At 46.3% G+C, this 19,423-nt stretch overlaps 1 protein-coding gene and 1 pseudogene across 1 annotated transcript; both read right to left on the bottom strand.

The window, feature by feature from the left end:
- Window positions 1-4,658: 4,658 nt before the first annotated feature.
- Window positions 4,659-8,413, bottom strand: LOC136532991 (uncharacterized; annotated as a pseudogene).
- Window positions 8,414-9,712: 1,299 nt separating this feature from the next.
- Window positions 9,713-19,396, bottom strand: LOC136532990 (uncharacterized). The gene is made up of 3 exons (XM_066525557.1): window positions 19,238-19,396; window positions 18,108-18,166; window positions 9,713-10,580 (listed from the first exon to the last, which is right to left on the bottom strand). The coding sequence occupies exons 1-3, from the start codon at window positions 19,394-19,396 to the stop codon at window positions 9,713-9,715; spliced, it is 1,086 nt and encodes a 361-aa protein (XP_066381654.1).
- Between the last annotated feature and the right edge of the window lie 27 nt (window positions 19,397-19,423).

The raw sequence follows: 19,423 nt of genomic DNA, 5'->3' as shown, positions 1-19,423 counted from the left end.
AAGTGGATCAACCCCGAAGCTATTAGGAAATGAAGAGTGGCGCAATATCATGCTATATGTGTTGAATAACCTTACCGAGGTGCAGCCGTTCATCAAGTAAGTTCTCAACGAACTTGTTTCAATACGCCATCACTATTCTACATCCAACCCCATTGATTCTTGTTCGGACAGGGAATTTGTTCGTGAATTCTAGCATCAATCAAGGGATCCTACCTCGCATGAACAAGACACCCTTGTTTCGTGGGGTGCGGGAGCGGGGAGGCCTGATTTTATTTCTTGGTTCAAACAAAAGGTAATATCCAATTTAGCTCGTACGTTCGATCGTCCAAGGTGATCGTATGTTTGATTAATATAACGATCTATCATGCTTCACCTTGCAGGCCCAGACCGGTTCATCCATGAGTGACGAGTTGAAACAGGTTGCAAACGGCTGTGACATTAGGGTGAAGTCATTTACCGGCTATGACATGAACAGATATCGCTTCCACACAATAAGTTATGAGCAGATTCGGCCCAAACGAAAAACCATAAATAGCGGAGTTTGTACGCCCGGCACTGATGGCCTCGACTATCATGGTAGAGTTGAGGAAATCTATGAACTCTCATTTCATGGAGACAAACCTCTTAAACCTATTATGTTCAAATGCCACTGGTTTAATCCTCGATCAACGAGACGAACCCCTCATCTTGGGCTAGTCGAGATTCAAGAAGATTCCATCTATCCTGGAAAAGATGTCTACATTGTGGCTAAACAGGCCGTGCAGGTGTATTATACTCGATATGCCAACCAAGACAAAGAGGATCTTAAGGGTTGGGCTATTGTGCACTAGGTATCTCCACACGGTAAACTACCTGCCCCAAACGATGATGATTACAACTTCAACGCAAACACATATGATGGACAGTTTTATCAAGAAGATGGGCTACCAGGCACGTTTGAGATAGTCTTACCCGAAGCAATCGAAATGGAAGTAGACAACGAAATGGTTGATGGCGAGGTCGATGGAGATGTGGTGGTAAATGCCAAGGACATAGCAATGCTTGAGCGATTACTTCTAGGTAATGACTACGATGACAACATAGAACCTTTGGATAGTGTTGCCCATTTGGACAATTTTGACAGTGATGATGAGACCTATGATCCCAATCATGAAGATTATTCCTAGTACATGTAATACTATGTTTTTTTAATTTGTGTTTTGTTTATATATTTTGAATCTATTTCTAATATATGTACTAATTAGTCTTGTTCATTCTTTGTGATTGCAGGTGATTGAACAAAGATGGCGAGCAGACGTCCACGCCGTGACACGCCCTCGGTTTATGGGAGAGACCGCCCTCTCCTTCGAGGTGAGGGGTCATCGTCTGGGGCAGTGTCCGTAGGAGGTGACGAGAGGAAGACTAGGGGCAGCAGCCGCAGGGGGCAGCGGTCTCCTCCCTTGCCACGTGACGAGGTGCTGGAGGAGGAGCACGTGACGGCCACGGCCACATCCTCATCGGAGGACGTGAGGGGTCAGCAGATGGGCGAGGGAGGTGAGGCGCTCGAGGGTGAGGGAGGCGAGGGGCTCAAGGGCGATGGAGGGGGTACTGCTACCCGGACTCCCTACGAGCGAGGTCCCGCGAGCCTCCCTCTGGTTCTGCTTTCTCACAACCGCCTAGTGATTCAGCCTATGTCAAAGAGGTAAGTAACTATAGATGTTATCACAACTACTTTATAAGATATGTTGGGAATCATAAGAGAAACTGATAAATTTTCTTAATCACTTATGCAGGGCCTGGTTGGTTTTGTCAGGTACTCCAGCACGTACCCCCGTGAGCATCCTTGGTGTTTTGTGTAGGAAATGGTACCCCGGCATTATGCAACTGTCTGAAGAGCCGGTGGTGTGGGAGCCGGCCTCCAACTGGGACAGGTACGCGCTGGTCACGGATGACACTTACCGCAACAAGCATGAGCGGGTATTGGCGGAGTTTTGGGTAAGTTTCTCTCGCACAACATTGCTTAATACATCTTATTCATTGGTTAAATGTTTATTGAAATAATGAATGGATACATCGGTTTTGTATGCAGAATTTTTCAAGGCCGAAGAAGGACTTGAGGCCCAGGTGGATCAGGCGGCTGCCGCAGCTTGTAGGAAGTACGTCACCGAGATGCACCACCACAAGACTGATTATGCTGACCCGAGACTAGTACCTTGAGGTAGGCGAATAACATTCATAATGATTCGTTTTGATATTAAGTAGGTTCAATTTCATCTTCTTATATGTCAAATACTCGATGACTTGTAGGTGATTCCTTGGTGGTGCCAATCGTATCCCGAGTGCTGGGCCATGATCGTGGACAAGTGGTTATCACAGGACTTTGTTGGCACGCACGAGAGGCTGCGGGAACAGCATCTGATGAGGCAAGGTCCAACTCACCATCAAGGCAGCCGCAGCCTCCCCGGATACAAACAAGCATACGTAAGTGATTTCTTTCATTTATTTTGATGCTCAATTCTGCTTGATTTGTCACCATCTTCCTGTCTTTCTCGCAGGAGGCTGCGTACCCGGGCGAGGAGGTCTTGGAGTTCTCTACGTGGGCTATGTCCCACATGGGCAGGGCGTCGTCCTCTGTCTCCTTCGACCCGGCTGCCCCGCCCCAGGTGTACTCCGACCCGAACGTATACACTAAAATCCAAGAGTACACGTCCTCGGTAAGGGAGATCTAGGGGGAAGATTACAATGTACGCACTGAGCCCATTGATGCAGAGACGACCATGAGGCTCGGAGGAGGCAAGAAGCACGGGCGGCTGTGGATTGCAGACGGCGCCATCGACTCCACCACTGTTCCCTCCCTCGACGCTATCCGAGCACGGAGCACGAGCTCCAGCCAGCCCATACGCTCACGACCTTCTCCAGCACTGCAGCAGGTCCAGGCACTCCAGGTAATTCTTGTTTTACTCGTCGTACGTTGATATTTACACACCTAAATTAGATTTGCATTACTGATACATTGGAGTGAAATATTGTAGGCCGAGCTGCAAGAAACAAAAAGGCAAAGTCAAGAGCAGAACGCGGAACTGACCGCACAGCTGCGGCCCAGCAGGTCGCGTTCGAGGCCGCGCAGAAGCAGATGGCGGAGATGATGTTGATCATGCAAAGTCTTGGGCAAGCATCGGGTGTACCTGTGTAGTTTTCAGCTCCTCCACCTCCTACTCCTGCAGCTACTCTGTAAGTATAAAAGTTCACTTTTCGCTTGTGCTTTGCATGTATGTCGGCCTTTGTGCCGTTGTGGATGTCGGCGTTCGTGCCGTTGTGGATGTCGGCGTTCGTGCCGTTGTTTCTTGCAGGTTTTGGAAACCTCCCCGTGCAGAGGAGGTGCTGCCGAAATTTTTAATTGAGTCTAATCTTTTTGTATTCCTAGATTACTAGATGCAATCTCTAAGTTCCAAAACTGTTTTCCCGGATTACTCACACATGCAATCTCTGCTCCTTTGTGCAGCCTCCGTCCACGGGTTCCAATCAATTTGGTAGTGCGTCACCGGGTGATCCCGCCTTTCCTTCACCACCGTCTCATAGGCTATCTTGATGAGGACTAGTGCTAGGTGATGTGGTTGAATTTTATTATAATATTTGTGGTTTATGGTTCTGACTTGTGCTTGGATTTCATGAACTTGTGGTAATAAACATGTGAATGATGATGAACATGTGACTTGTTGTTGTAATATATTGTGATTTGTGGTTCACAATTATGGTTGTGATATATTGTGAGAAAATGGGTTCTGTGTGATATATATATGTATATATATGAAATGCTTGTGTCGATGGAATGCAAAAAACAAATTTTTTTTTAAATTTCTGCCTCTTTGCCGAGGGCAATGACCAAGGCCCTCGGCAAAGAAGGGTCCTTTGCCGAGGGCCGTCCCATTGCCCTCGGCAAAGATTTTTTTTAAAAATAAATAAATTTCTACAACATTTCTTTGCCGAGGGCCATGGTTGGAGGCCCTCGGCAAAGACTTTTTTTTTAAAAAAAATAAATTTTTTTTGCCGAGGGCCTGCGTGGAAGCCCTCGGCAAAGATTTTTCAAAAAAAAAGAATAATTCTTTGCCGAGGGCCGTCCCATTGCCCTCGGCAAAGATTTTTTGGAAAAATTCTGCACATGTCTTTGCCGAGGGCCATGGTTGGAGGCCCTCGGCAAAGATTTTTCAAAAAAAAAAAGAATAATTCTTTGCCGAGGGCCCCAGGAGACGGCCCTCGGCAAAGACTCCGCCCCAGGCGCCGGCGCCGTGACGGCTGCTTTTCTTTGCCGAGTGCCGCTTCAGCCCTCGGCAAAGGCTTTGCCGAGTGCCCGTTAAAGGGCCCTCGGCAAAGACCCTCTTCGCCGACTCAAAATTCTCCGAGAGCTCTTTGCCGAGGGCCGCCCTCGGCAAAGCCTTTGCCGAGGGTTAATGGGTCTTTGCCGATGGCATCAGGCCCTCGTCAAAGAGGCCGTCTCCACTAGTGCACACGACGAATGTGCGTTTACGAATATACCAGTAAAACCGCTAAAAAGGACCCGCGCGTGCGTGAAAACCTAGGTGAACAGAGTCATACGGGCATCGGGGCATGTATGATTCCTCATGTGTATCTATCCCGCCTGCTACGCGAAGAGCTGGTTCCATATACTTCCATGCTTTAATTCATTCGGTAGCAGGGTAAGCACTTGTTGTGTCTTCAAAGCACAACCACCTGTCATCACGTTGCATGCATTTCCTGTAAAATGAAAGGAAAATTATTTAATCATTGTACTTGTTAGACTTTTCAAAAACATTGCTCAAACACATATAAGTTGCTTCTTTGAAATACGTCTGTTAATGAGTACTCCCCTCCGTTCCTCCTTTCAAAGACCCACACATATATCCAGATTCAAACTATTCTTTTTTGAAAGGCAAGATTCAAACTTTAAATCCTTTGACCAATAAGTTGACTAATAATTTTTTTAATACAAATTCGATGCAGTAGATTTATAATTAAATATACTACTATCCAATTATCATAACTTTGTAAGTATATAAATAATATAATATAAAATAAATAAATGGTTAAAGTGTGATTGGGAGATCGTGCCATGTCAATCTGCCTTATAAAAGGGAATGTAGGGATTATTCACTAGCCCATGAACCCATGCTAAAATCTTAGTAAGAGATATAAGCATTAGACGTTAACATTTAATACCTAGAACTAATAAAATTACTTCAACGTATAGGTAGATAATTTAGATACAAATAAAATGTATTACTCTACATTATCTTTAATAATAGCATATGGAAATAATTTAGATATAAATTCAAGTGTTACTTTACATTATTTTATGACAGAGATTGAAAATTTATATACAAACCTGGAGTATTTTAAATTATCTTTCATCATGGCAGAAGTATGCAATTTAGGTAGAAATTTACAGAGCTATTTTTTTTAAATTATTTTCATAGTAGCAGGTGTGGGCAATTTAGATATTAGATATAGATTTAGGAGTCTACATTATGCATTTTTTATAATGGTGGAGGTAGACATTTTTTTGTATAAATAAAAAATGCAATAGAGCCAATGGCTATTATAGACCGATATTAATAGGATGTGCCAAATTTAAAACTAAATGTTTTTTTATTATAAGGATTTTTTTAGAATTGATCTTTTTTTTCCTGGCAAGTTTTCATGAAAATGAGCAAGGAGTCTTCTTTGGGGTCTCTAATAATTACTAATAGTATATAAGATAAAGACTAGCAGCCTGTTCGTTTGGCCGTGGCTTGTCGTAAACGATCATAAATTTTCAGCCGAAATAGTATTTTTCTCTCACACAAACTAGCCAGCAGTACTTCTTCACGAACCAGCCAACCGAACAGGCTATAGATTGGCTCATAGATGCTCGACCCGTTTACTAACATTCAGCGAAACAATTTAAACTTGGACCATCAATGACTTTCAGAACAAGGCTTAGAATTTGTATATGTAGATATATCCATGAAAGTCAAACAAATTTACGACCTATCAACTTATGTCAGAGATTTTGTGTGTGTGTAATAACATTTTGAAATTAAAGTCAAGTCAAGTATATACATACCTCGTTACATCTTTCCAAGTGCGCGGCTGTAGCCTAGGCATAAGCCCTTGAAGGATGTCGGTCATAAGTTTGTCATGTTGTTGTATTGTCATGTACTTGGGTTCCGTGCCAATCAGAGTCGGCGTCCGTGTCCTACCGGCGGCAACCTCGATGACGACGTCGGAGAGGCGGCCCGCAGCCTCAATGCGCACCTCATCAGCATAGCAGCATCGCCACTCAAACACCGCCAGCTTGGGTGCGCGTAAGCGGAGCAACGAGTATTTGGTGAACATGGATGTGACGCCCGAGTGACACAAGAACAACAGCGGCTCCGATGGCGATTCAGTCTTGCTGTACCAACGGCATGACATGTGGAGAGTCCTCAGGTCATCGGCGAGCACGGTGATGGCGGCTTTGGTGTCATTGGTCCTCATGCTGACATCGGTCCTCATCCTCACGGCGTACCAGAATGGCAGCACCTGCAGCTCGACCGTAGCGGGCGATAGCTGGAGGGACCAGGCGCCAACGTCTACGTCAGGTAAGAACTCCTTGCCCACACGTGGGGGGTGAGAACCAGCATCATGGCGTTGGCGAGCGCGATCATGTCGTCTGCGTACCGGCATTCCATGGCCACGTCCTTCCTGTAAACCAGGCGAAGCATCTTGATAGCGTGGTGGTCTGCGCACCGGTGGCGGATCATCCGCGCCATGCTCTGGATGCGCGCCTCGCTCGGCGTTGCCTTGGGGGAGCAAGCTCATAAACTTGTATGTTGCATTTTGAATGTGCATTTCATATATTTGCTTGTATGGCACAAGTTTAAAATTTGAAATATACATGCTTGTGTGGTGTATGCTAGTTATAGGTTTGAATGATGAAATAAAAACTAGCATGCATAGGTTAAGTAACTAGACTTATGCTCATTTTATGGAAATTAGACGCTTGCTTCTAAATGTTGATCTCACAGGGTATTCTAGTTTTTGTGTATGTCGAGTTACTAATGGTGCTAAGGATGGTATATTGGTGCACTTCGATTGGTATCATGCTTCAAAGGTCCATCTCTTATACCTTAACATCATTTGGTAGACATTGTCTCCTATATTTCCTATCTAAGCATATGTGTGAGCTACAATCAAAACTCTTAGCACATATGTGTCCGGTCACTTTGAAGCAGCACGTCCGGTCACAACTTAAATGTACTGATGACCATTGAGATCGGGCGATCAGCGTTTGAAGCAGAGGCCACGTGGCATGCATCGCGCGACCAGACGTTGGGGTCCAGCGTTCGGTCGATTTGACCTGCACGTCTAGTCGCCCTGTTTTCAGTGGACTGAGGAGCCAACGGCTCTATTTCGTGGGGGCTTCTATTTAAGCCTCATGGCCGGCTCAAGCTCACTCTCTTGGCTATTTGCATTGACATAGCAACCTTGTGAGCATAGCCAAAGCCCTCCCACTTATCTCCATCATTGATTCATCATCTTTGTGAGATTGAGAGAGAATCCAAGTGCATTGCTTGAGTGATTGCATATAGAGGCACTTGGTGTTCGTGTTTCGCTACGGGATTCGCTTGTTGCTCTTGGTGGTTGCTACCACCTAGATGGCTTGGTGCAGCGGAGGAGAATTGGCATGAGTTGGTGATTGTTCATGGCCATCTCCGGTGATTGTGAGGGGACTTGTACCTTCCCCAGCGGCGCGCCGAAAGGTAACCCTAGTGGATTGCTCGTGTCATTGAGTTACCTCACTTGTGGGTAGGTTCTTACGGTGTCCAATTATGTGGACGAGGTTCGTGCAACACCTCTTAGCCGCTGAACCACCAAGTGTTGGTCGACACAATGGGGACATAACGTGTTGGCAAGCACGTGAACCTCGGGAGAAAATTGATTGTCTCTTGCCCCTTCATATTCTCCCGGTGATTGATTAAGTATTCATCTTGTGATTGGTTCACTCCTCTACGCGGCGGTATAATCACCTCACTTACTCATTTATATTCCCGCAAACTAGCTATAGCAAGCTCTTTAGTGTAGCTAGAATTGAAAGCTTGCTTTGTAGATTAAGTTTATCTAGTGGAGCTCTTTAGAGTAGCAATTGTGAGAGCTCTTAGTGAGTAGTGACCTAGTAGATTGTGTGCCTAGTGATCACAATAACTAGAATTGTTGGATAGGTGGCTTGCAACCCTTGTAGAGCTAGAGCAAGTTTGCTTTTTGCTATTTGTCATACTAATCAAATTGCTCTAGTTGGTTTATAGATTTTTAAATAGGCTATTTACCCCCTCTAGCCATATTAGGACCTTTCATACGTTTGTTAATGAGTACTCCCTCCGTTCATCTTTTCAAAGACGCACACATATATCCAGGCCATGTTTAGATTGCAAAAAATTGCAACCCGATAAATAGTAGCACTTTCGTCTTATTTGGTAAATATTGTCCAATCGTGGACCAACTAAGCTCAAAAGATTCATCTCGTGATTTCCAACTAAACTGTGTAATTAGTTATTTTTTTACCTACATTTAATACTCCATGCAAGCGGCTAAAAATTGATGTGATGGAGAGATAGTGAAAAAACTTGGAATTTGGAGGTAATCTAAACAAGGCCCCAGATTCAAACTATTCTTTTTTGCAAGGCAAGATTCAAACTTTAAATCCTTTGACCAATAAGTTGACTAATAATTTTTTAATACAAATTCGATGCGGTAGATTTATAATTAAATATACTACTATCCAATTATCATAACTTTGTAAGTATATAAATAATATAATATAAAATAAATAAATGGTTAAAGTGTGATTGGGAGAACGTGCCATGTCAATCTGCCTTACAAAAGGGAATGTAGGGATTATTCACTAGCTCATCAACCCGTGCTAAAATCTTAGTAAGAGATATAAGCATTAGACGTTAACATTTAATACCTAGAACTAATGAAGTTACTTCAACGTATAGGTAGATAATTTAGATACAAATAAAATGTATTACTCTACATTATCTTTAATAATAGCATATGGAAATAATTTAGATATAGATTCAAGTGGCACTTTACATTATTTTATATAACGACAGAGATTGAAAATTTATATACAAACTAGGAGTATTTTAAATTATCTTTCATCATGGTAGAAGTATGCAATTTAGATAGAAATTTATAGAGCTATTTTTAAATTATTTTCATAGTAGCAGGTGTGGGCAATTTAGATATTAGATATAGATTTAGGAGTCTACATTATGCATTTTTTTATAATGGTGAAGGTATACATTTTTTTGTATAAATAAAAAAGGCAATAGAGCCAATGACTATTATAGACTATGATATTAATAGGATGTGCCAAATTTAAAACTAAATGTTTTTGTTTATTATAACGATTTTTAGAATTGATCTTTTTTTTCCGACAAGTTTTCATGAACATTAGCAAGGAGTCTTCTTTGGGGTCTGTAATAATTATTAATAGTATATAAGATAAAGAATAGCTTGGCTCATAGATGCTGGACCCTTTTACTAACATTCAGCAAAACAATTTAAACTTGGAGCATCAATGACTTTCAAAACAAGGCTTAGAATTTGTATATGTAGATATATCCATGAAAATCAAACAAATTTACGACTTATCTACTTGTGTTAGAGATTTTTTTTGTGTGTGTAATAACAGTATGAAATTAAAGTCAAGTCAAGTGTATACATACCTCGTTACATCTTTCCAAGTGCGCGGCTGCAGCCTAGGCATAAGCCCTTGAAGGATGTCGGTCACAAGTTTGTCACGTTGTTGTATTGTCATGTACTTGGATTCCGTGCCAATCGGATTCGACGTCCTCATCCTACCGGCGGCAACCTCGATGGCGACGTCGGAGAGGCGGCCCATGGCCTCAATGCGCACCTCGTTAGCATAGCAGCATCGCCACTCGAACACCGCCAGCTTGGGTGCGTGTAAGCGAAACAACAAGTATTTGGTGAACACAGCTGTGACGCCCGAGTGATACAAGAACAACAGCAGCTCCGATGGTGATTCAGTCTTTCTGTACCAATGGCATGACATGCAGAGAGTCCTCAGGTCATCAGTGAGCATGGTGATGGCGGCTTTGGTGTCAACCGTCCTTACGCTGATGTCAGTGAAGCGAAGGTGTTTGAGGCGAGGCATGGTGTCCGACGTGACGCTCATACTGGCAGCGAGCGTGCACTCGCCGATGTGTAGGTCCTCTAGCAACGGGAACACGGTGGCGGCGAGTAGGAAGTCCTCGCGCACCACTGTGTCCCCTAGCAGCGTCAGGGACCGAAGGGCGCTGATGCCGGCGCCGTGGATGTGCGGCGGCCTCACGACGTACCAGAACAGCAGCACCTGCAGCTCGATCGTAGCGGGCGGCAGCTGGAGGGACCAGGCATCGGCGTCCGTGTCAGGTAAGAACTCCTTACCCACGTGGGGGGTGAGAACCAGCTTCGTGGCGTTGGCGAGCGTGATCATGTCATCTGCGTACCGGCATTCCATGGCCACGTCCTTCCTGTAAACCAGACGAAGCATCTTGATAGCATGGTGGTATTCTCTGATTTTTCCTCAATAGCACACTAGGGTCATAAGGTGTAGGAGCAGGTACACAGTCACTAAACCCAAAGCGACTCATTACCTTTTCCAAATAGTGGGATTGTAACAGAGTTACCCCACCATCACCTTCTCTCAGAAGCTTGATATTAAGAATAACATCAGCCTCACCCAAATCTTTCATTTCAAAATTATTAGATAAAAATTTCTTCACCTCCTCAATCACTTTGAGGCTGGATCCAAAGATCAGTATGTCATCAACATATAAGCACAAAATAACTCCACCCCCACCATACCGATAGTACACATATTTGTCAGCTTCATTCACAACAAAGCCAGTAGATGTTAAAGTTTTATCAAATTTCTCATGCCACTGCTTAGGAGCTTGTTTTAGGCCATATAATGACTTTAATAATTTACACACCTTGCCTCTTGACCATTTGCTACAAACCCATCTAGCTAATCCATATAGATCTCCTCCTCTAACTCTCTGTTTAGGAAAGCGGTCTTAATGTCCATTTGATGAACGATAAGACCATAGGAGGTTGCCAGGGAAAGCAAAACTCGAATTGTAGTCAATCGGGCAACCGGTGAATAGGTATCAAAGAAATCCTCACCTTCCTTTTGAGTATAACCCTTGGTCACAAGTCTTGCCTTGTACCTCTCAATAGTACCATTAGGCCTAAGCTTTTTTCTGAACACCCATTTGCATCCTATAGGCTTGCACCCATAAGGACGATCAACCACTTCTCAAGTTTCATTAGACATAATAGAATCTATCTCACTCCGTACTGCTTCCTTCCATAAGTCAGCATCAGGAGAGGAATATGCCTCTTCAATGGTCGTTGGTGTGTCATCCACAAGGTACACAATATAGTCATCACCAAAAGACTTTGCAGTCCTCTGTCTCTTACTTTTTCTAGTGACTATAGAGTCATCCTCCTCAGGATTTTGCATATAGAGTTCCTCAATTTGTTCTATTGGAGTAAAATTTTTATGCTCATGGAAAATTATAAAATCATGACTAGTCGTGCTAGGTGCATTTTTCATGGGAAATTCATTCTAAAAAAATATAGCGTCTCTAGATTCTATGATTGTATCAACAGCCATCTCAGGAACCCTAGAATTTATAATTAAAAATCTATAACCCACGCTGTGAATAGCATAACCAAGAAAAACACAATCAACAGTCTTTGGTCCAAGCTTTCGCTTTTTGTTTATTAGCACATTCACCTTTGCTAAACAACCTCAAGTTCGCATGTAAGAGAGATTTAATCTCTTCTTCTCCCATTTCTCGAATGGTGTAATTTCTTTGTTCTTTGTGGGCACTCTATTCAGGACATAACACGCTATCAATATAGCCTCACCCCCACCATTCCTTAGATAGTCCCGCAGTCTCTAACATGGCATTAACCAAATCAGTTAGAGTGCGGTTCTTTCTCTCAGCAATCCCATTGGACTATGGTGAGTATGGTGGCGTCCTCTAATGAATAATTTCATGCACCGCGTAAAACTCAGAAAATTCATTTGAGAAATATTCTCCCCCGCGATCGGACCACGAACGCTTGATTTTCTTCTCAAGTTGATTTTCTACCTCAGCTTTATAGACTTTAAAATAATGCAACTCTTCATCTTTAGTTTTCAATAAATACACGTAGGAAAATCTAGTACAATCATCTATAAACGTCATGAAATATCGTTTACCGCCTTTAGTCAACTCGCCTTTCATTTTGCATAAATCAGAATGAACGAGTTCTAATGGTGCCAAGTTCCTCGCCTCAGCAGCCTTGTGAGGCTTGCGCGGTTGCTTCGATTATACACACACTTGGCACTTAGAATCTTTGACTAAGTTAAATTTTGGGATTAAATTTAGATTTGCAAGCCGTGTGAGACAACCAAAATTAATGTGACAAAGTCGTGAATGCCATATATTCAACTCATCCGAAACATTAACATTGTTCTCTACTTTATTACACACATCATCAAGCAAAGACAAGCAGAACAAGTGTAACAACCCGAAAATCCATACACTGAAAATACCAACTACAAATTTTTTCTTAAAACTTCCATGTGATGATGAGTGTCATGTATAGTAACCCAACCTAAGAGATGCATTAGGTCTAACCCCAACCCAAGTTAACACATAAGCATGGCATGTCATTAGTTAATTGCGTTTATTTAAATTCTAACAAATAAGTGTTGCATACATTGAATGTGATTTGGATTTCCATTTGAGTTATGATATGCTTAACAACTCCAACAAATTAGGTGCACCAATTCGGAATTCAAATTTTAGAACCAAATTCGAATTCAAACAAAAGAGATGAAATGATAAACAAAATAGAAAAAGAAGAGAAAGGATGTAGGCCTCGCAAACCGCCTCGGCCTGCTCGGCCCGCGCTAGCCAACTAGCCCAACCGGCCTGCCAATCCTTTTCCGTCTTCCCAGCGCGCGCGCGGCCCACGAGCCGGCCCAGTGCGTCGCCCACGCCCGCGCACCTGTCTGCCTCGCTAGCAGCCACTGCCCGCTGGACCCCGCATGTCAGCCGCACCCCCGTCTACAGTGTCGTCTTCCTCACCCACGCCTCAACCGCCTACGCGACCGGTGCCCGACAGCTGTGGCAGGGGCGGGCCAGGGGGTCACGCCTGGGGCATGACCCTGTCCCCTTGCGCCGTGCCCACGCAACCCTGCACCACCGTCTGATGCGATGCATCCGCCTCCACCGCACGATGCCATCCGCCCTGGGAGGCATGGCGCTCGGCTATAAAGCCAGCCCGCACGCCGCTCACGCCCAGCGCCCTAGCTTCTCCCTCAGCCTCTGCCGCCGCTTGGTGGCCCAGCAGCCGCACCACATCGAGAGTAGAGGGCCGAGAAGGAGATCGTGAGAGGAGGATCGGAGCCCCCGCACGCTGCCGAAGTCGCCGGAGCCGAGGGCGACGCCGTCGTCGTCATCACGATCGTGGATCGGCACTGCACGGCACCGCTTCCAGAGCTACATGGCCGCAACTCGACACTGCACCGCCATCCTTTCTTCCACAGCACCCACGGTGAGCCCCGGTTCATTCCTTGCTCACCACTGGACCTTGCTACTCCGGCCATGGCGCTCCATACCGTGAGCGCGTAGGCCAAGGCCATCCCCGTCCTCTAGGCACACCAGCACAGCACACTCACATTGACCGTGACCATCCCCGAGCCCTTGGACGCAGTAGGCCTCTCCAGGTTCCCCGGGCGCCTTAGCCGAGCACGCATGCCGCGCTCGCAACGCCGCCGCCATGACGCAGCCACCACCAGAGCACCAGACCACCTCCGAGCACTCGACCACCGGTCCGAACATCAGACCACTGGTCCAAGCACCCAACCACCAATCCGAGCACCCGACCACCAGTCCGAGCACCCGACCACCAGTCCGAGCACCCAACCACCAGTCCGAGCACCAGACCACAGGTCCGAGCACCCGACCACCGGTCCGAGCACCCGACCACTAGTCCGAGCACTCGACCACCAGTCCGAGCACCCGACCACTAGTCCGAGCACCGACCGCCGTGGCTAGTACCGCCGGGAGCGCCTGGCGCCTCCTTGACTCGCCCGTTCCGTTCGCTGAAGCCATGGGTAACTCACGCGCATGCCATGACCACCCCGCTGGAGCCCGTAGTGACCCGCACGCCTCACCGTCGTCACCATGTCGCCGTGGCCACCGGGAAGACCCTACCGGCCACCTAGAAATCGAAAGTCCTGCCCTGAGCTCTGGACGCCCTCGCCGTGTCCACACGGATCTGTAGGAGCCTACATGCCCCACTGTGACGCCCTCCGAGGCCATAGCCACCACACCGACGCCGCCGACATGTTCGAAAGGCCGTCCACCGTGGCCAAAGCCACCGGAGGCCCTGGAGGACCCCTCGACCTACCCAACATGCCCGCTGGAGCATTGTGACGCCCGTGCGCACCACAGAGCCGGCCAATGCAGCTGCACCCGCGCCATTCCCGCACGCCGGTTGTGCTCGAGCCACCGTTCGCCGTGACCAGTGACTTAGAATGCACCATCCGTCGCTCGGACTCCACCATTGCAGTCGCCATGGCACAGGGAGGCTTTTCCCCACCTCAATTGGATGCCTGAGCCGTTGCGGGAGCTCGCCGGTGAGCACGTCGCCGGCAGGAGCGCGCTGTGGAAGGAACAGAGGAGAAGGGGCAAGGTGAGCAGTGCAGCCCTGCACCCGGTGCACATGAGTCGAGCCGAGGAGAAATGACAATGGGCTCGGTCCACCATGGACCCTGCCTTAGGTCCATGGACCGTGAACTTGGGTTCACCGTGAGCCGCACTCACGCCCACAGCCGAAAAAAGAAGCCCAATACGAGCCCACGGCCGTGACATGGCCGCGGCACAGTGAGCCACGTGTTCGGCCCGACCCGAGCCCACCAAGGCCCGTTTGAGACCCGGCCCGTATTGACCGTTGACTGGTAAACGCTGACCGTTGACCTGGCCCCACCTGTCAGTGACACAGACACCTTGGTCCCACATGTCAGATACTGACGTCATGCTGACATCAGCATGCCACGTTGACCAGTGACATCGTGACACGTGTCAGCCCAGGATTAATTCAGCCTTTATTCAATTTCAGAAAGGATTTAAACTTCAGGAATTCATAACTAATTCATATGACCTCGGAAAAATACGAGACCAGGACCAAAATTCATCTAAAATCAAGCTCTACGCAATGAACTCATGTTTGAGTGCATTTGACTCTTTTGAATTTTCATTGCTTCTTTGTGCTACTCTATAAACGTCGCTAACGCGACTATAATGCAAACGTTGCAGACTCGGAGGAGAACCTGACAGACGAGGACTGTGAGTACCGTGAGGAGAACGGAGACGACTACACTGAAGGTGCCACATCCCACCCAATCTCGTAGCACCTATTACGCATGGCTAACATAGAACTGCTATCGCTTTACTTTATTGCTACAGTCATATTATAATAGGACTTGCATGGTAGTATGCTTGCTTGAAAGCCCTTGCCTTGACGCAACCGTACCCCTGCATACCCTGCTATTAGGATAGACACACGCATACTGCTATATATTTCATTACTTATACTTCTACTACGCTTATACTACGTGCGTGGTGGAAACTGGTGTTACCTGGACTATGGGGATAGTGCTGCGTGTGTGACTTGGGTGTGTGGAGGGTGAGGGTTGTGTCAACCAAGTTGGAGTATACGACGAGCCTGGGGCAAGTCTTGCTATGGGATGCTACCTAGGCACCCCTGGAAATGGATACATGTGGTGGGTAAATGGTATATGAGGTGGACCTGGGTGTGAACCTGTGACGGGTGGAGCCCGGGATGGAGGTGCTGTGGTGGCACGATAAATGGAAACCCTGATGGAAACATTCTGGCTTGGTCATCCCTAAGGACTTACTAGTACTCAGACTCACCGGGAAGCCTTATGTACCACTCGCCCTATATGGTGCGGGGCGGCTGGACTACTTGGTAGGATATTGCCACTACTGCTTGGTTGATAGCCAGTGTAAGGAGGTACGGGGCGTGGAGGATTCCCCCCACACCCTTCTGAGACTTCATGGAGACCTTGTGGACCCGGCTCATGACTCACAGTTTCAGCCACCCCAGACTTGACTTGGGGTGAACCAGGGCTGAATGGTAGAGTGGCATTATCCTAGGCTAGCAAGCGGCCGGAATCAGCCTAGTTGACGATGGTCAGCGAGGAAGGCAGATCTTGTGGTTATGTAAAACCTCTGCAGAGTGTATGGTTGATCGATCGATACATGTGCCGCCTTGTCGGCTATGGACCTTTCCTGGGTTTCGCTTAAACTAGATAGTGAGATGAGTCCTTCTCTTCTTCCCCCGTGAGAGAGTGTCGGACGTAGCCAGGGGCTACGGGCCTTGAGACAGTGCCGAGAGGGAGTTGGCCTGTCGACTGAGCGATGGTATGGTATGGTGATGGTATGGAGATGGTGGTATGTCGATCTCAGGATCGAAACCTGGCTCGGAAAAGGGAATGGAGTGGAATGTGTGTGGGAATGGTGTTAAAACTTGACAAACTATTACTATTTACTTGATATGCTATTGCATAGGAAAGCTCAGCTTTATAGGTTCCTTTGACTATGTCCCACTTGCATCCAATTTCCACAAAGCAATGCTCATAGGGATGGGAGTGGCCAGTACAAATCGTACTGATAAATTTTGGCATATAGGTTCTGCTGAGGAGTATAGCTCCGAGGAGTTTGACGGATGAGGGGTACGTGCCTACGCTCGAGTTTGGCGATCTTATCTTCAAGCTGTTCTGAATGAATGCTACTTTTGATTCCGCCAATGCGGCGATGTAATAAATTATGTAATTCCGCACTATTTGTACTCTGATATTATCATTGTATGGATGTGATATTCGACTGGAATTTGGGTAATATGATCTACAACGATCTTACTACACTTCGACGCTGTGGATTTCCCTTCGCGGAAATTGGGGTCGTTTCAACAAGCCTCCGCAATCATAACATTTTCCAACAAATATTACATGTCTCGACACAACACACTTATTGGACTCAAGTACAATTTTAAAGCCATCGCGACACATTTGAGAATCACTAACAAGATTCTTGTTGATGGAGGAGACATGCTGCACGTTCTTTAATAGCACCGTCTTTCCTGAAGTAAACTTCAGAACAACCGTACCAGCACCAAGAGCACCCGCATGCGAACCGTTTTCCATCAGCAAGGCTCTAGTCCTGCCAGCCTGATAGGAAGTAAACAAAGAAACATCAGCACACACGTGAATATTAGCACCGCTGTCCATCCACCACTCAGGTGAAAGACAAACTGAAAGAACAAAAGGTAAAGAATTACCATACCCAGATGTTCCTCCTCCAGTCTCGCTAATCACCACGTTTGCTGATTTCTTTTCTTGTTTATATTTGCGGTCTGGGCACGCACTTGCTCAATGCTCATCACTCCTGCAAACAAAGCAATCTACACCTTTCTTGTTGTTTTTTTCTTAAACTGAGCAGTCTGCTTAGGCTTTGTATTGTTGTTCTCTTGCATGTTCTTCTTTTTTACTACGGGATGCAAATGAGTTTTTCTTCTGCACCATATTGGCAGCGGAAGACTCAATTCCTTTTCCACGGTTGTCTTTTGCTCTCGCCCTCTCCTCAACATCAAGAGATACAATAAGCTCAGCCACGTTAAACTCTTGTCTCTTGTGTTTTAGAGAAGTAGCAAAATCCCTCCAAGAAGGTGGTAGCTTAGCGATTATACCGCCGGCCATAAAATTATCGAGCAACAGACATGTAAAATATTCTAGTTTCTTTGCTAGCGCCTGTATCTCATGAGTCTGTTCCACTACAGAACGGTTTTCAACCATTTTGTAGCCATATAGCTGCTCCATAAGGTACAGCTCACTACCAGTATCAGAAACTCTAAACTTTGCCCCAAGAGCATCCCATAACTCTTTGCCTGATGTGCAAGATATGTAGTTTTTCTCATATTTAGGATGAAGTGCACTAATCACGGCGTCTCGAAACAGGTTATCGGCAGCCAATAACTTTTGCTCCTCCTCAGGAGTAAATTGTTCAGGCTTCCCCTGTACAGCGTGATAGCAGTTTATCGCAGTCAACCACAATACCATCTTGTCACGTCATATCATGAAATTCTTGCCATCAAAACTATTTGGCTTCAAAGCAGCAGCAAAACCACTGACAAAAAATTGTCTAACATTAGGTTTTTGGATTGTTAGATAATTAGGCATTTTCATGATCAATTTAATCCAGGAATAAAACATCAGCAGGTTCGTGACGACATATATGTGCATGTATTTACCTCTAACAAACGCTACAGCAAGCAAACATGACATACTGATTGAAACACAAAGAACGCAAAGTACAGTGATCACAGAGATTAGAGTGTACCCAGCGGAAAGTCCCATGCCGAGGGCATCGGAGGCTCCATTCGCACCAGACATAGTGCGTTGCTTAAAGTCGTGGACCGCAGTCGATGTAGAAAGATGTTCGCAGTGCAGTCCCACGAACGGCCACAGGAAAGAAGACGAGTTCCGATCCGATCACCAGGAAGAAGACGGGTTCTGATCCGATCACCAGGAAGAAGACATCGGACGAGCAGTCGCGGAATCGCTCCCCAAAAACCTAATCGCCGCACACCGTGCAAGGTTCGCAGGCGGACGAGGGTTTCGGAGGCACCTACTCTCCCGTTGCTCCGTGCGCGCAGGGGTACAGGACGGGAAAGACAGATGGCTGCTGAGATGTGGTTTCTCTCGGGAACGGAAGGGATGAAGGACTGACAGAGGGCGTTCTGTTTTATGCCTACGATGGGAAGGGAGAGAGCCAGCGGAGGAATCCAGGAGACGGAGAAACGGAAACGGTACACCTGGCCCGGCCGGCAGCGGCGGCGCGCGCGTGTGGCACGCCTGTGTCCTTTTCTCAACTTCTCAATTAAGATGAATAATTTTCAACCATATAAGCCGAGTCAACGTTCAGTCAAAATCCCGTATGATATTAAACCATACAACACTTAATATTATAGACCATAGAATTTTATTTGATTTATTAAATATTATACGGGTCAAGCCCATAATATATCCGACAGCTGCTTTCCAATAGATCTGGACGAGTGGGAGTCTTCATTCCTTTTGAACAACTTGGAAGTCTGTACGGATGGCGACCTTGTTCCCGGCGGCGTCCGATCCCTTGAAAATGTTGTCGGTGTCGTAGAAGACAGGGACCACTTCGCCTGTTGCTGAAACCGCCACCCACTCCTGGCCAGCCGTGTACATGAGGATCTCGTAGCCCTGGCACATGATGGTGAGGAAGCGGAGACGCCCGGT

Source organism: Miscanthus floridulus, unplaced genomic scaffold (genome assembly GCF_019320115.1).
Source record: "Miscanthus floridulus cultivar M001 unplaced genomic scaffold, ASM1932011v1 fs_761_1_2, whole genome shotgun sequence".
Taxonomy (NCBI): domain Eukaryota; kingdom Viridiplantae; phylum Streptophyta; class Magnoliopsida; order Poales; family Poaceae; genus Miscanthus; species Miscanthus floridulus.
Note: the sequence above shows the minus strand (reverse complement) of the source record. Positions and strands in the feature narration are given on the sequence as shown.

Bases quoted from the DNA above. Each gene is read 5' to 3' on its own strand.
- LOC136532990 (XM_066525557.1), bottom strand. From the start codon at position 19,396: ATGTGCCAGGGCTACGAGATCCTCATGTACACGGCTGGCCAGGAGTGG. The intron at 18,167-19,237 runs GTTGTTCAAAAG...CACGCTGTACAG, and splicing joins CCATCCGTACAGACTTCCAA to GGGAAGCCTGAACAATTTAC. The intron at 10,581-18,107 runs GTTTCGAGACGC...AGGAAAAATCAG, and splicing joins TTATTGGCTGCCGATAACCT to AGAATACCACCATGCTATCA.